The 18145-nt window shown below is 38.7% G+C and overlaps 1 protein-coding gene across 1 annotated transcript in view; it reads right to left on the reverse strand.

Annotated features, from left to right (window-relative positions):
• BNC2 (basonuclin zinc finger protein 2) overlaps positions 1 to 17151 on the reverse strand; it is a 339631-nt gene extending 322480 nt beyond the window's left edge. Inside the window, exon 1 of the mRNA XM_072359861.1 lies at positions 17058 to 17151. Within this exon, the coding sequence (XP_072215962.1) occupies positions 17058 to 17060 (3 nt within the window). The 5' untranslated portion in view covers positions 17061 to 17151. The remainder of the gene's footprint in view (positions 1 to 17057) is intronic.
• Between the last annotated feature and the right edge of the window lie 994 nt (positions 17152 to 18145).

Raw genomic sequence — 18145 nt, forward strand, 5'->3', positions numbered from 1 at the left:
CTGGTAAAACAAATCAGTATTTTTCTATTTGTAACATACTTATGAGACCAGAGTTACAAAACGTCCTTCTAAACTCATAATCTAGAACCAAGATACTGAATGCAGCCGCAACTCAGTGCTGCTTCTCATAGCTGAGTCCATTCCTGCACAGTTTAAGAATGGTTACTTCAAAATCGTACCATATTTGTGCAGATTAAACAGAATTCAGTTTCAGGGGATCTTGCTTTACTCTCTCCTATTCTTACCTTAGAATAAATGACAATTATCATACTGCTTATAACTGAGTATGGGAATAGCTAAAAGAACCATGAGAGGAGGCAAAACTTTGTATTGTTTTCTCACAGTAATGGATATGATCAATTACTTTTGTTTTATATTCTAAGCATTTGAGAAACAACAGTTACAAGGTTTACTTCGTTAACAACGAAGACACAAATCTACTACATGTTTAGCTACATGTTACAGAAAAAAAACATCAGGCTGAACAGTCCTACTGCCACAGTTCTCACTACAAGCAAAACAAAAAACATTTTTCTTCCAGACAGCATTTTACTGCTTATTTTAGATAGTTTAATAATTTTTGTCCTTAACAACAAAAAAACTAGCTTACTGCTACAGTGTTTCCTTTTGTTGTCAAACGACATATAGTTTATCAATACTACTATTAACTGTCTCATTCATCTTTACTGTACTAATGAACTCATCTTCTAATCATCTACATGTAAACTTCAATATACACTAATTGACAAAATTTGAAAACCTCAGATTTCAGGGAGAGCAGGAATCTTTTTTTCCAGGCAAGAGTTAGTAACTTCTAAGAAATCTGGAGCTTGTAATTCAAGTATTGGCCCTTGTGGCATGGCAGACCTCTCAAAACACAAAATTAGTAGAACTGATGCTGAATTTATTTGACTTTATAGACTAATAGCTCTGTGGTCAGCTTCCACTGCTTGTAGTTTTGATTTCATTGATAACTAACACTCTTGTAACTAGGACTGAAAATGTTCAAGCCAGTTTCTCTTTGCTATTGCTCTGGAAATCTTAAGGTAAGGTTTTAGAGTACAGATGGACTTGAAAATCAGAAGCCTGGGGAGAAGCTGAAAACTCTCATCTGGCAGAAGGGAGTTTCAAATAGTTATGTGGCTGAAGGATATGGACAAAACTCTCATTCTCTCACAATGTGTGTGTGTGTATACATACATATATACATATATATATATGTATATATATCAGCTGAGAGAAGAATGAATGATATATACAGAAGACAAATTCCCCGGACTGGATAATAGGAAAATACCCAGCTTCTTTTCTTCCCTAGTGGCTGAGTAAGATGTTCATGTTTCTCAGACAACTCTATCTACAATTTTTAGATCACTGAAATAGCTGGCTTAAATTCCTGTAAGTGTTTTTTGAACCCATGGGTGAGTGAGAGCTGTTAAAACAGATGCGAGAGAATAAAATGGCTAAAGTTCAAACAAGATACATGTTAAAAAAAAAACAACAACCTGTATATAAAGTGTGTTCTCATGTATTGAGATATAGAACACTTAATTCTTTTGAAGAAATTAGGATGCTGAAATTTTTCAACTTTTTGAAAAAGGAATCTGTAGTTTAAAATCAGTTAAGGATATTATATGCTGCACATTCACATCTTTCATTGCAAGAAATATTAAGCCAGTTCTGAAACTGTATAAAACTGGAATGTGGGACAGCACTACACTTTCCCTGGTCAAACTGACCCAGTCTTCTCTGAACCTTCGAAAATGCCTATTGTGGAAAGTGGAAGATATTTTTGCCTGACAAGACACATAACTGCTTAAAATATACAATCTGTTGTCAAAAACTTTCAAAGTAAGTGATTTAATCCACACAGCAATCCACACCATACAGAGTAATAAAAGAGTTTGAGAAAATCATGCTTTCTGAACACAGAAGCTAACAGATAACAACAGAAACTTAACTGGTAAGTTGTCTAAGAAACCTTTCTCTGGAAAAGAAAATGAACCTGAAGTTTCCCATAATGAGGAACAAGTACTTATTTCTTTAACAAACAAAAAAAAAAGCTTTCCTGTAAAACTGTCATTATCACTGATACATACATTATATTTTTGTTTTATTTAAAAGAAGCTAAACATGTCTTTAGAAGAAATTCAACCACTACTGTTGCAGATTTAGTAGAACAGATACATACTCTGTGAAAGTAAGAGCAGCCACCCATGCATCTCCCATATAATGTGATATCATAGTTTAAAAAAAAAAAAAAAAGCAACAGCAAAATCAGAACATATCCTGACAATAATGTAATCTATCACTTGCATTAAATGCTCAGTTGTAAGACTTTAATTGCGACAAGATGTGAAGCTCTCAGACTTAAGACTGAAAAAGTCTTCATTCAGCAGGCATGGACAAGGAGCACATATTTTATACATGCTGATGCACATAAGTCATTGTTTGCTAGTCTAGCTGTGAGCATGCAAAGTAAAACTTTAGACATAACCACAAGGTTCCTTCTGTCTTTCTGCAAGTACCTACAAAAATGTAGATACACATACACGTACATGTTTATGTATATATATATATACACAAACACAGAACACAAGCAAATGACGCTGCAAGGAAAAAGATGAAATGAGTGTTAGTTTTCCCTAGATCTCTTTTATGCTTTTTCCTGATCAAAATGCCAGTCTCTCCCTCTTTCTCCCCCCCTTTCTCTTTCTCTCTCTCTCTCTCTCTCTCTCTCTTGTTAAGTTATGAACTGAAAACAGCACTGCAGCCAAGCAGAACTTAGCCAGGCACAGTGCAGACACACATTTTCTGCTAAGATTTGAACCTCCAAAAAAAAAATTTGCAGAGAGCCTTTATGGAAAGCAGAGACCGCCTTTTCAACTAGAGACAACAGATACTTCAGAATACTGGGGTTGGAGAGAAATAGGCTAAGAATATAATTACTATGTGTACAGAAGTACAGTTCAGAAATACCCTCTCCCCAACTTTAAAACAAACACACATAGATGTCAAGAAACAATCATGAGATGAAGCACTTAAAATAGTAATATCTGTTTACAAATTCAAGTTGCTGCTTGGTGAAAACTTGATTTCTGTAGCATGTCCCCAAGATACAATCTAATACTAAAATGTATCCTGCGGTAGGTCTACTTTCCAATTACTAGAAGTAAGCATACAAGGTATATAATTAGTTATGACACTGGGACAGGCATACATGTTTCAACACAGACAGAGCTCTGAACAAACTTTTTGGCAGTATATGACAGAAGACTTAAATTGAAGGCTCAAAGGCAGGGTATAATGCATTATAGAAGAAAAAAAAAAAAACAAAAAAAACACCCTCAAACGTTAAAAGTTCTCACACCAAATGATTTTTAAAGGCATGAGCATATTCAGCTGAAACACCCTTCATAATCTGGAAAGAAAAAAATATTGCCCTGCAGCACTAAAATGGGCTATATTACACATAAAGAAAAAGAAACTCAATCCTTTGAATGATTTCTTTCAGTGAAAGAGTGTCATTCTTCCCTAAAGACTACATTATGATAAAACATTTATATAAATCAAAGAAGATTCTTTAATAAATCTGGGCATGGGATCTTATATCTGGGATGAAACACCAATTTCTATTGATTCTAAACTAAATTAGGCAAGGATTATACAAGTAGTACTTACCTTGGCATTAGAAAAGAAAAGAACACTAGTGTCAAAGACATATCGTCAACACACCTTCAACTTACACTGTTGAAGGGGTCTTTAGAACTAAATTCAGAGTAAGTAAACTCAGAGAGCTCAATTACGTATCTAATCTCTAAACATTTTAGTTTACGAAACCAAACGGGCAACAAATGAAATACAGTGGGAATAAGAAGGATTAACCTTATGGATATCTAGTTTTATTCTACAGAAAGAGAAAGCCTTCAAACTAGTTTGAATAAGCTTGCTTAGATTTTTGAAAGGACCTCCTTCTTCCACCATTTTCCCTATAACAAAGCACATTTAATGTCCTTTTTTCAGCAAGAGGTCTTCTTGATCTCAGTTTTCTCTATCAGGAACACATTGAACCTGTCTCTGTAACAGAAATTCTGAGTACAGAAAACTTTGGGGTAGCTACCCTGAAAGTTTGCGTTAAGTTAAAACAATAGTAATTATTGGGGTTTTCCGAGGTAAAATGCATTAGATTGTTATTTGCACAAAATACGGTAGTATTTTTAAGAGTTTCAAGTGTTTAGAAAACAGTTTATATGCTCTTGATTCACAAACAAACCACAAACTTCAGTTTTAGAAACTATATTATAAAAGTCAGTGCTTCCTTATCTTCACACTTTCTGTCACAATTAAAATAAAAATAATATAACTTGTATTTCCTCCAGAGTGGGGGAAATGTATTAATTCTCCTTCCATCCATTTAGCTAATGTTTAGAGAGATGACGTACTGATGTCGGCAGTACTGTTTCTTCTGTCCGCAAATACCATGTCCCTTCTAGACAAAACCTGACAATAACCCTCTTCAGTCACAACAATAATAAATAAATAAATAGTTTTAAAAGCCCACCACGAAAACAAACCATGGACCTCGTTGAATGCTTAGAAAGTGTGCCTGTGCTGTCACACACCATACTTGTATGATGGAAGACATAAAATTTCCACAGACAGGGCTTCCCATGAAGAATAATGTCAGTAGATGCTTATTCTCTATTAAACTGAAAGAGTAAGAGTTTGTTTATTGATTACAACTGTGGTGACATAGTTAGAGTGGATCCTATGATTACACAATTTAAGATTTCTTCAGTTAATATCAATACAATTAAGGCCATCCCAAAAGCAACGTGCATGTAACTTGCATAGTTGCTGGATGAGCTACTGTAACTATTCAGCACAAATCTAAACCTTGAATATAGCATGAAAAATAAATACATATGTATTATTCTTGGAGAAGAAAGAAACAAAGCTGGCAGCATCTGAGTATACCTCAAGAATACCTGCCTGTGTTCACCTGTGTTAGCCCTGTCTGAACTGTGCCCTCCTCAGAAACTAGGCTCCTGTTTTTCTTAATTTTTCTTACACATCAAGATGCTACAGTTAGCAAACTTAGCTGCACATAAAGCAAAGACTTCATATTGTATATTTTGGGCTCTGATTCTACATGCAAAAGGCATGAATAAATATGTAGGTACAGTAATTCCATGCACTCCAGTGTAAAAATCCACATCAGAACAACAAATAGTCATATAGGGCTCAAGGTGTGCATGGCAGCCATCATCCACATCAAGTTTATTCACAGACTTGTGTTTTGAGAACATTACAATACACCACAGAATTACATTATCATCCGCACTTCTACCCTTCACAACCAACTTATGACTACGTGCAACAGCAGATAATACCACACAGACCACACACTGACTGATTTCTGTTCAGTGTTTTTTAATCTCTGAAGCTATCAGTTGAAATAAAATTGCCTCCCTTTTTCAGTTCTTACCAGTCTCATAACTTTAGAAGAAATACTGAATTTCTTTTCCAATTTTATTTTATTTTAAATTTTTTTTCCAGTTCTATGAGGTTTTGGACAACTACCACAATGAGTCAGATACTATTCATGGAGTAACTGTCTTTAGCATAAGACATTTGAAAAAAAAAAAAAAAAAAACAAAAAAAACAACAAAAAAAACAGTCTTGAATATTTATGATTCAAGTTCCCAGTGTTAATTCTACTGCCTAGCCATTTTTCAGCTCTGTTTTGAAAACAAGGGATTTAAGTTCATGAAATCCAGAGGCCAAATGCCCATGGACTTTTAAAAGCCAACTACATGAAGAAATTGTCAGATGACCAAGAGGCAGTGTATCAGCTATCTTGAAGCTCAGGTGATGTAGCATTCCCCAGGTAAACCAGGTAAACCACATACAGACAGGACAGCCAACATCAATGTGAGGAGCTACAAATTCCTACTAGAGGTTACATTGCAGTAACAGTATCACAAGAATTAGGAATTTCAAAGTCCAACCTTTCTTTGAAAGCAGTGTGAAATCTACCACTGACTGATGAGAGAAAATCCCCTTCCATCAGCTCATTTTAAATAAACTGCTCATGAAGTCCTTTCACTCTCTATCCTGAACTGCCACACACATCCCATGTTTCTAATTGAGGAAGGTCCAAGAATGCTTTCTGACTTCGTCCTATGATTCAAGTTTGTAACACATTTTCCTGGCATCCTTAATGAAATTTCAATACCCTAGTTTACTCAGAGATTTTAACTACCAAAGGCCAGAAGTGAGTGCACTCTAACAAACTCTAACAAAGTACCCAGTACTTCCAGTTAAACCATCTAGTGTCACGACTGCATTAAGTTCTACTTTGCCTGAAAGAGAACAGAGCAGGTCTATATCCGTGTTCACAGGAATCAGCCATTCCGCATACCTAGCTCAGTGACCAGCAACACTCAATTGCATATATGATATTAAGTCAAGTTTTCTATGACAATAAGTGAACTGAGGCTCCATTAACCATCCTCTGATTTCTGAACTTTTTCTATATTTCTTTCCATCCTGGCACAGCATTTTGCCAATGCCTGTTTCTATTATTTAATGGTAAGCCTCAGCTAGAACCAGCTATATTCCCAAGAGGAACTGGGAATAGCAAGTTACTCAAATCTTCACAGACCTAAAGCTTCTTCACAGAAAATACTGATACTTTGTATAATATAGTGATAATTAACTAAGCCTGCACAATGTGCAAACATTCCCATGATAATATGATCACAATATATTTCAATGTGCATTATAATGGCAATAGAACCCAAGATAAATGAAGATCCTCTTATGCAAGCCATTCTTGTAGAATGCATGCCGAAAGGCACACTGTCATGCCTTTTACAAAATACTGTGTTCATAAATGGAAGTCATCAAAATTCTAAAAAGAGAAGAGATGGAAAGGGAAGGGGACAGGAGAAGAAGAGAAGAGAGAGGAGAGAAGGGAAAGGAAGACCAATAGTTCCTAAAATGCTCTCCTAAGATAAAGGCAGATAAAATACTTGGATTCCCCTCTAGAAATGTATTTATTTTCACAGATATCTGTTAAGATTCATTTATTTCTTACACGTACTCAAGAACCAGAACTGTCCAAAAGCTTTCCTGATAACACTAGTAGCTTTCCATAAAATCTTCTGTACATACTGTACATTTATTTGCATGCATGTATACATGTACTATGTGTGTATGCATGTTTGCCTGGTTCACATATATACTTATGTTATTTATATAGATGTGTGAAATAACATATTGTGTATGTATACAGAATAACATATTGCACATCTACATGCATATAGGCAGACACACAGACAAGAACACATCCCTCAGGAAAGCTGCAGAAAAAATTCTAGATTTCCACTACATCTGTAGTTGATTTTGCCAGATGTGCCACCAATATTTTTAAAAAGAAAAAGCACGTTAAATTAAAATCATTCTTGCAATATGTAAGGCATAAGGAACATGCATATTTTGCTTGTTAGAAGCCTAAATTTATGTTGGTTTATTGTAAACTTATCACCACAAGAGCAATAACAATCCTTAAGACGGATTACATTTCAGACTGAAGTTTGAAGGCGCACAGTTGAACTGCACCGCATCCCCAACCAAGGCCTAAATCCATAACGGTGAGAACAAGAACAGTTCTCTTGACTTTACCACTCATCTAGTCTCTCTGTTGCAATAACTCAGCATCCTGTGGCTAGGTCCTTCAAAAGTCTGGCAATTACTGCATGGGAAGAGTGAATTCTGACACTCAGTGTTTGACAATGGAAAGACAGTAAATCCCCACATACTTCCGAGTTCTCTCTAACGTACTCACAAATCCTACATATAGCTTTGGTGACTGCTGAGCATTTTTCATAAAAGACACATTATGCGAAACCCACGCCATCCTACTGGCCACACCTGTGAACCATTTAATAGCCAGAGGGCTACAAAATTGCACATGCAGATAATATGAGAGATTGGAAAGGTGTGCAGAGTGAGGAAGAGGCATGCCTCTTGCCCTGCTATGGTGACTAGAGCTACATGACTGTTCTGCTAATGAAACTCGTGAAAGAAACTCATGAAATTAGCTCACGAAAATTATCAGTTAGCAGGAGATGATGATAAGCTTCTGCTAGTTTCTGATCCCCAAGCCCAACTATGAATATCTAAGTAGCTCACTTCCATCCTCGCTGCTCTCATGCTGTGAGAAGCATCCAAAGAAGTGACAAAAAGGGATGCATATTTGCTTTCAGAGGAGAGTCCACCCAACAACTGAACAACTTCTTGCTTACAAAATAAGTAACTGAAATAATAAATCACGTAAATATACTGGTTGGTAGATCAGTAGTGTCATTTATTTTGACCAGGCATACTGCACAGGAGATCAGAAATAAGGTATCTTCAAAAAGTCAACACAAAATATAGCTGACAACTGAAATATGGACATGGCTTGACAGAGTATAAAAAGAAAGTTACAAGTTTTTACTAATATTTACTTTATATATATATTTTTTATTTATTACTACTTAGCATTTTCAGCAAGAATGTCCAATGCTGATCCCTACAATTCTGTGTAGGCCCTCATTACAGAAAGTATTTTGAGTAGCTTTTTAGAAACATGTAGTTGGCATCAGATCAGTATAACAGCAATGCCAAACTGTACTGTATATTGTAAATGACTTTACGGAATAATGACGACTCTTTGAAAGAGTATAGATGGAGCATAAAGCTATTTGACCAGTACCAGCTGCTTTCACAGTAAGGTGAATAACAAAATCTTTCTTTAATAAAACTAGGACACTGCCACACAAAGACAATGGATTTAGACTAGTAAGTATATCAAAAGAACAAATGTAATTACTTAGCAATGAAAATTGGCATGTATTAACAATAAAACAGAGGAGGGGCGGGGGAAGAGCTTTCAGGAATATATTTCCTTTAGCTCAAAATGGCACTAATCAGGACTTCCAAGTTAATTTACCTCACATTTATTAGAGTTTGATTCAATTTCAAAGTAGTTTTAGCACAAAAATCACCAGGCAAGTTTCCATAAAGAGAAGTGGTTCATCATGCCGAGCACATCTTTCTAAATGTCAAATGCTACATCTCAACAGGAAAATTTATTTGATTCCTAACTGGCCCTTTCATCTTTGATTTGGGAACCATGTACTAAGTTTTAGATTCATCAAAGCTAATACCAGTCTAATAACGAAAGGGTGTTTTAAATGGAATAGGCACTAGTGCGTTTGTTCCAGCTGATGTCTGAATATTTTGTTCCATTTAAATATTTTTCTAATTTCAACCACAAAATATAACAGCTTCTCTTTTAATCTGAGGAAACTGAAATTCAGTATCAGAGGTACCAACGTTTCCAGGGCCTGAACAAGAAAAATGATTTTTACTGAATTTTCTCACAAATGCAATTTCCTTTGGAGGAACTTGTTGCTGCCTTCATCTACTACACTGGTGGTAACTCTGACTTCAGTGTTCAACTAAGCTAAAAGGTGCTGCCACTCTTCACCTCCTTTGTACCAGAATTCATAAAGAAAAAAATAAAAAGCTCAGCATCTTTATCTATAAACTATGATTACTGACACTTTATGAAGAAGTCACTGTAAGGAAGTTGTAATAATTTTTCTGTAGCCCGCTAGAATTATCATCTTTAGGATGCCACATGGAAAGTGCAAAGGAGGAGACTTTTATTGAAGTGTTTCAAATAGCTGTAACTCAGCTGATTTCAGTGGCTTTATTCCTGCTTTTTACCTTGGGAAGTACAGCACCAACATCAGAGTCTTATGCCTTAAGGAGAACTAATGGGCACAATTCAGTCGTAATTTAACTATTAATCTGCAGGTCTAATTTTGTTTTGACCAAAATCTCCTTATGCAAGTCAAACAAAATTGCATATCCTATCCTTACAACATTACATATAAAAATGTGATTAAAATATGTTCTAAAAGGTAAGATAGGTCGGGGGAAAGTATGCTTTCTTTTTCATACTATTGTAAAAACTAAAAGTTTAGAGTTCAATTGGATGTAGTTAATACTGTCTGTACAATGGGCCACACGGGAACTTTGGAGGCAAAATATATATGAATATCACACTGGACTAAGTGGAAGATACACCTCCGTGGAATGAGGGAACAGACTCATAACTACTAATTTTGGCTATTCACACTGTTTAGGGTGGCACACATCGATCAGACTACTTAGGTGTACCCCGATAAGTTCAGATGTATGCCTTCATCAAATCTACATCAATGCTATTACAACTCTCAGGGTGAATTTGAAGCCTTCTTTAAAGGCACATTTCAAAATACATTGTAATTCATATTCTTAGATTGCTTTTCAGGTAATTTGCATGGATTGCAGGCTTCGATCCAAAAATGATAAAAAAGAAGGATAAAAGTCATAGATTGTATTATTGAGTACTACTTGGAGTACATTTTTTATCCTGTTAGCTTAAGAAAAAATGAAAAACAATACATTTTGTAGTCACAGAACACACTTTGTCCCTTGTAAATGGAACTTAAAGGAAACTAACGTGATTGACAAGAACCTCACAAGCAAGCCTTGGCAACACTTAATGCAAGTCCATCTCTTCAGCGTTTTAAGCAAAATTCCTTCACAACTGTTTGTTTTTGCAATAACTCCTACAAAGCTCATTAGTGCCAGCCTTGGTTTATCCCCCATGTCGTGCATTTATCCCTGGGATGCATTATCAACATGTGGCACATGTCCTTGACATGCACAGAAGAGTTGCTCCCCAGGACAGCAGCATGCATGACAATAGTGTTGACTCTTACTCCTTTATGGTTGCCGGGATGTAACCGAGAAATCTAATAACTGTGACAGTAGGCCTTTAGGTTTTTTCTTGCCTTTCCAGACAGTGAAGCTGCACAGACACTAATGAAAGGTTAAATGAATAGGAATAGCTGACAAGAGGTACAATAAAGAAGGGACTTGGTAATCCACAGACACTGAGCAGAGATCCTTGGCTCAAGCAGAGAAAGGACAGCACATCGTCGAGTCACAATATTTAAAACAGCTTGCTATACACAGAGGCTTTTGTGTCTGGGTACATGTCTGGCTTTGGAAGAAAAAAAGATACTGAAAAGAAATTTCAGCATGGGGCACTTTGGCAAATGTCAGGTCATAATAAGGGAAAAATGTTTTTTGTTTGCTGTTACATCTTTGTATTGAACATTAGAAAGCACTGACTAAAAGCCCAAATCACAAGTTTCAAAATAATGCATATTTGACAAATATGATAAAGTTGCAACACTAATTCAGTGTGATTCCAGCTGACAGCATGATAGCTTTTGTGCATGCACTCAGTTTCATTTGCAGTTGATAACAGTTCATAATATGCTTTGCATACTGTCTGAAATGCTCCCCATAGCCGAAGAATTCAAACAGGCCTGCTTTATTAAGTTTTATATGCAGCAGAACTGTAGACGCAACCAATTGTAACGCACTGCAAAAACACAGCTGAGCTTCCAGACAGTGCAGCAGATGATGGTGACTTATAAACTTTTCAGTCATTAGTTTATGGAATTTTCATTTCTTTTTGTTTGTGATTCACACCAGACATCTTACTTTTTATAATGAAAAATAATCACAGCAGACAACATATTTTTAGAGCTTATGTAGGTCTTTTTAATTTTCTACAGAAATCTAATTAAATAGAGGGATGTTTTAATTCCACAAAAAAGAAAAAAAAAAAAGTTTCTTTAAAACCATAAAGAACTCTCTACAGTAACAAATGAAAACAAATCTGATTATCTGAAGTTATCCAAATTTGTGTTTTTCACATAAAATATTCCAAGAGGAAGTACAGACAAAGACACTGTAGATGAAAAGAATCCTCCCTCAACAACTTTCATTTACCTGGAATAAGACAAATTCTATTTGCATACGTATCTGGAGTATAAAATATACATATTTATAACGTGCGGTAAGAGCACTATGAAAAGATTCTAAAATCACAGAACCTCTTTGAACAACTACATTAAATTACAACAGAGCTCCTGAGTGTACTAAGATTCTAATAATCTACAAATAAAGGCTTTTACTAGCAAGGCAAATAATGAGAGTTACTGTGCAAGAGATAAAGGAGACAAATCTGGTCGTTTATCTCACTGGATTATATCATTTACTTAAATGGTAAATAAGTTTGTCCAAAGTAATGCTTGTAAAAGCTGCCATATAACTATTAAGCAGCAATTATGATCAATGCATTTTTGGAACAAATATGTCAGAATTTAGGTGGGATGCAACTGACAGAGAATACAAGGTTTAAACAGATGCTTTTTATTAAGCCATATTAAATGCTATTTCTCTAAATTAAGTACAAATTCCTACACTGGGAAGCAATACACATTTCCGAAATGACAGATATGCTCTATTTGTTTTATATTTTATGGGGAATGTTTTGTATGTCCAGATAGGGACAATTTTTTTCCAACACATACTAATAGCTTACTTTAAAACAAAAGCCCCATGCAAACTTGCAGACCAAGACTTAAGGCTCTTTCAGTAAAAAATACACAGTGAATAAATGTCCTCAAATTTTGTTGATCACGCTTGATATGCAAAAGAAAAAGGAACTCTGACAGAAATTCCCATCTTTGAGGAAAAAAAGGATATATATATATATATAGAGAGAGATTTTGTTTTAGTAAAGAATCCATTGTTTTACATGGATTTCTTTTGCTGTAATTACTTTGCTGTCAGTATTTATTTTTTGCTTGAAATTGATGACATCTGTAGTCAGCCATAAGCCCCAGTAACACACATGCATATCTAGCACAGGACAAAGCCACCTCCAAGTCTAAAAGGTACATCACACTGGCTCTGAAAAAAGTTAGCAATCAGTACCCCTTGATTCAGAGTATTTTTTTCTACTTTTTTTTTTTTTTTTTTTTTACCTTAGACATGTCTAATAAAATCGTGAAGCTCCCTCTAGCTCTGCAGAGGAGCTTAACTGACCAATGATCCTTTACATTTCCTTCCCATTTTCAAAAGCAATACTGAAGGAAAGAGAGAGCAGTATTTCCCTTACATAATAAGCGTTCTTGTTTTCATTCAACAGTGTTTTCAATTCTACAGCTTGAAAGGACATGGATAATATGTGAGAACATCTGCTGTGAGATACAATGTTAAATACTGCTTATTGGCATGCAGCATACTAAAGACTCCCTTAATCATTGCCAATGTACGTTACTTACAGAATCCCAGTTTGAAAGCTTACACTGTTTGACAAGCCAGCCATGTATGTATTTGGATACACACGCATGTGCACATGCGCACACGTGCACCCAAACACACCTCCACTTCACTTTTCAACTACTACGTGCAAATAATGTGAAAGAATGATAGGTAACACCATGGTTCCATTTTAAAGCACAGATTTCAAATACAGAGAGCCTTGTTTTAAAACCGATATGTTTGTATATGCTGCTTTTTCAGAAAACCTGTAATGCCAGTGGTAATTTTCTGACTGTATTCTCACCTACCATAATATTTACACATACCATTTGTAATGGCTTTCATTGTTTAATCTCCACTGCATTTCAGTATTGGATACTATGGAATTACAGTTATTTAGCAGGCTATAAATAATGTAGTTGGCATGTGCAATTGATATTTCAAATGTCTTACGACAACTGTAAAAGCCTCATTACAGACTAGCAAATCATTTCTAACAAGCAAGTTCAACTGACAAATACCAAAACAAACCTGCAGCCTATGCTGCAAGCATGTTTGTTTTATTTAAAGGATACACATTTAATGCAGTGTGCAATGGACCATCCATACAGATCATAAATACGAGAGAAAGCAAACTTCCAAAGTAATATGGCTATTGGCTATTGTGAAGTTTTCTAAAATAAAGCTAGAAGAAAGGCAGAAAGAAAAAAAATAAAAAAAAATTGGAAAACTCAGCTAACAACAGAAAGAATAGCTTACATCCCCCTCCCCCCTTTATGAGCTAGTGTCCAATTTCTTCTTCTCTGAACAGCTGTATTATCCAACTTAAGTTGCTCTGCTAATTTCAGTCCCACAAGGACTAACTTGGAAGGCAAAAAAGTACTAGAAAAGATCAATTTGCTGGGAAAGATCAAATGAGAAAACTGTGGGGACAGCACCAGGTCAGAGTGTGAAGAACTAAGCAGACCTGTTCTTCATTAACTTAAGCTCTCTTGGGACGTCACACACTACCTGTCCATGGGCTTATTGAACCGCCTAACCCTCATCTCTGTACCACTCTTTGGGCCCAAGTGAATCATATCCTGCTGCTGACAAGTTAGCAGGGGACTGCGGCTGCAACATGAAAGTACTTTTCTTTCTTGTCTAAATCAGGCAGATTTTTTAAAAGACGACACAGCACCGACTCGTGACATGGCAAGATGAAATGAGAGGTCTGGGTTGGTCTTCGAGCTGTGCAGATAAAAGTAATCAAATGACACTCCTGGAATGCAAATTGGCATTCTTGACTGCAGCAATTGCACAACCATGAAACATCTCTGACAGCAAGCAAGATTAGGACAAAATGTTATGTAAAGCACTGAACTCAGAAACTCACTACAAAATTCAAACTGTAACACTTACATTTTAATATAGCAACAGTCATCTCCGCTTTTGTCCGTACCTTTACTTTGCTGAACGTAATCACATACACCTCAGTAATAAAAATACAATGTTGTTAAAAAAAGAGGCCTGTACAGTTTGTTCCCCTACAATGCGCTCTTACAGAATAGTGTATGAGGGCAAGCCTTCCCTAGTACATGTACAAGATGTACACGTTTCAGGAACACATTCACATTCCCAAGTTTTACTACGAGTTTACTATATAATTAGCGTATCGTTTGGATTGAGATTTTCTTGCATCTGCATCATGTAGAGATGGACCGCTTGAAATACTTAGTGAAATATACACATATATATATATGTTTTAGTTCACATGATTTAGGAACTCAAGGAAGGCAGAAGACATACACAGCTGGATGGTTCATTAATACCGGGCAGCTTAAAATGAAACTGCAGCGTATCAGACAGCTCATATGCCCCATTAAATTTCAGATTAAAAATTCCTGCAGTTTTTAAGGGCATGGAACGTTCCACATACTTTTACAGGAACTCTGTATTCTTGCACAGATCTGCTGATCGGGCTTATCAAATATTACTGTCTGAAATGGACTCAGTAATTACACTTGCGAGCATTTGTGCTCTGAATGTATGACAAAAATGCTACCCCATTTTAGAATTCCTGTCTACGGAGATGGGTTGTACGGAGAAGAGAAATGGAAGATAACGAGAAAGAAAAGTCCACTTCCACCTAAAAAGGCTCCAACATGCACGGCTAACGGACGGGTTAAGAAAAGAAATACGTAATATTCTGCTTTGACTTCTTACTTAAAAATTGCTTCAAACCATTTTGACTGTTGGCCAGACGCACACACAAAAAGACACTCGTTGCCACTTTAATCCTGGGTACACCGGATTATTACATGATGTCTTTTGTGCATCAATTTTACAACAGCTTGACTCTAGGGTAAATGGGAACCATCATAAATCGCATGCTGCTTTCAAAACCACTTTAATTTCTGTCAGCGTTACTGTAACCACAGTCCTGGGCACATGCTGCTTTTTCCCCCTCCCTTTTTTTTTTTTTCCTTTTTTTTTTTTTTTTCCTTTTTTTTTTTTTTTTCTTATTGTTGCCTACATTTGACAGTTGCATCTCCTACACTCCAATTGAGGCTTTGATCACTGAAACAAGACATGTCATGTTAGGGAGAGAAGGGAAAAATACAAACCCTGCATCTCAAGCTCTCCATTCACACAGAGGCATACGCTGTCTCTATAGTCTGACTGCCATGTATACATGCACGTATGTATGTAGACACGACACATATATACATATATATGTATATTATTCTGTACGTATAAGTTTGTGTGCGTGCGCACAAGCAGACGGACATGCGAGAGACACACAAGGCAAATACGTAACATCCCCGGAGTGAGGTGACAGACGCTGACTGAAGCAGGGAAGTAATCCAGCAGCAATTGGTAACGCACCACTCCGCTGAGTGCGGGCTGAGCACCGCTCATCACCCGCCGAGGTCGGTCCACTTGCTCGTACGAGCGGTTATCACTACGCACGTCAGAGGAGTCACGGCTCTTTAGACGTGTTTGCTCTTCGCAGCTGTTTAACCTATCTTCACATCAAAGCCCAGATGAGAGGACTCCAGCCAAACGAGGTCCCCAATCGTTTCGCCTTTTTATTTTTAAACTAAGAGGCCGCGGAAGCCCCAGCCCTCCTTTGCAAAAGCCCTGCTGCAGCACAGAGGTGCATTTGCACAAGCACGCGAAGCACGCACGAAAACTTGGGGGAAGTTGGGCCGGGGCTGCCCCCTCCCTCGGCAGCGGGCGCGGGGACGGAGCGGCGCGCTGCGGGCTCATGCACAACAAAGGCTGCGGGGAGGGGGGTCGCGCCTCTGCCTCCTGCCTCGGGCGATGCTTCGCACGCCAACGCGCGGCTCCTTTCCCCGCTCTCGGGGGTTACCTTTCCGCTGTGAGCAAACCCCGCTCGTTTCCGAGCAGAAGGTGGTGTGTCCGGAAAGGATCAGAGCACCGCACGCCCCACTCAGCACCACTCCACCTTCACTCTCCCTCCCTTCACACACGTTTAAAAAAAGAAAAAAAAAAAAAAGAAAGAAAAAAAAAAGAACTATCCCCGTGTCTTCAGCGGGGAGAAGGAGGCGGTAAGAAGCATGTGGCCATCCCATTGCAACCCCCCAAACTCTCTGGAAGTTTAAGCACAGCCTCTAAGTCATTTTCTCCCCCAATCCACGCAGCACGGGGCTGACTTATTTATTTATTACCCCCTCCTCCCTCCCTGCCCGGCCGCTGGTTTGTGTGGAGTGAAACAGCGGACCGCGAGCGGGGCTGCTGGTGTTGCTGCACCATTTGATTCATCGCATCAAACCAAAGCAAAGGCTAGAATGAAAACGAAAAGGCTGCTGGAAACTTCTTACCATCTCTGCATGCTGGTTGTCAAGTGCACCCCCTGTCTCTCGATCTCCTCTCAGCGGCAGTGCCTGCACCCTTCCTGCTGCCTCGGGACTCAGAGCCTCTCCACTCTCCCTCTCTCCGTTTCTCTCCCCTTCGTCCTCCCCACTTTCCTCTCTGTCTCTCACCCTCACACCTTCAGGTGGTTTGGACTAAAAAAATACAGCGAGGTTTCAAAAACAAAAACGAGAGGGTGTTTTTTTTCTTTTTTGGGGGGAATTTTGGTTGTTTTCCTTTTTTTTTTTTTTTTTTTTTTGGAAGGGGGGGTATTGTTGTAGTTGTTGCTGTGGTTTCTCCCCCCTCCCCCCACCAAAAAAAAAAAAAAAAAAAAAAGGAAAAAAAAAAAAGCAGCAGAAATGAGAGTCCCTTTCCCTCTCCTTCGGACTCCTCCAAAACTTCAGCCCCCAAAAGTTCAACCCAAGCGGCAGAGAGGCAGAGAGAGGGGTAAAGCTTCCAGCGGAGAGAGCTGGAAGTGGTGGGAGGAGGGACCCAGGTCCGGGTCAGAGCCTCCACAGGTTGGTTTGTTGTCGGGCTGGGGAAGGGGAAAGGGGAGGCGGCGGGGGAGGCTGCGAGCGGGGCCGCGAGGGCAGCGGAACCCCCGCGCCGCTTTTTATTGCTCCCGGGCAAGGGCGGCGGAGCGGGAGGCAGGGGAGAGCGCGGCGGGGGAAGGAGCCCCCTCGCCGCCTCCTCCCCTCCGAACTTTCCGTGCCAGCCGGGGCCGCAGAGCCCGCCCGCGCCCAGCTGTCAAACGCGCCCGGCATCCGCCGCCAACTTCGTGGCGAGCGCGGCCGTGCGGACCGGCCTCCCCCTCCCTTCTCCTCCCCTCCCCTCCCGCCCTGCCTTCCCGCTCCGCTGCCCGCTCGCCCCGGCCGCGCTCCCGCCCGCCACTTCGGCGCTTCTTTATGAGCTCCGAGCGAACGGGGAGCGGCGTGGAGAGTCACCCGAGCCCGGCGGAGGGGAAGAGAGGGAGAGCCGCGCGGAGCGTTAGAAGGGAAGCGAAAAGTTAGGCAGGGGGAAAGTTGGGGCTGGCGGCGCCGGGTTCCCGCTCCCCACC

Source organism: Excalfactoria chinensis, chromosome Z, assembly GCF_039878825.1.
Source record: "Excalfactoria chinensis isolate bCotChi1 chromosome Z, bCotChi1.hap2, whole genome shotgun sequence".
Taxonomy (NCBI): Eukaryota; Metazoa; Chordata; class Aves; order Galliformes; family Phasianidae; genus Excalfactoria; species Excalfactoria chinensis.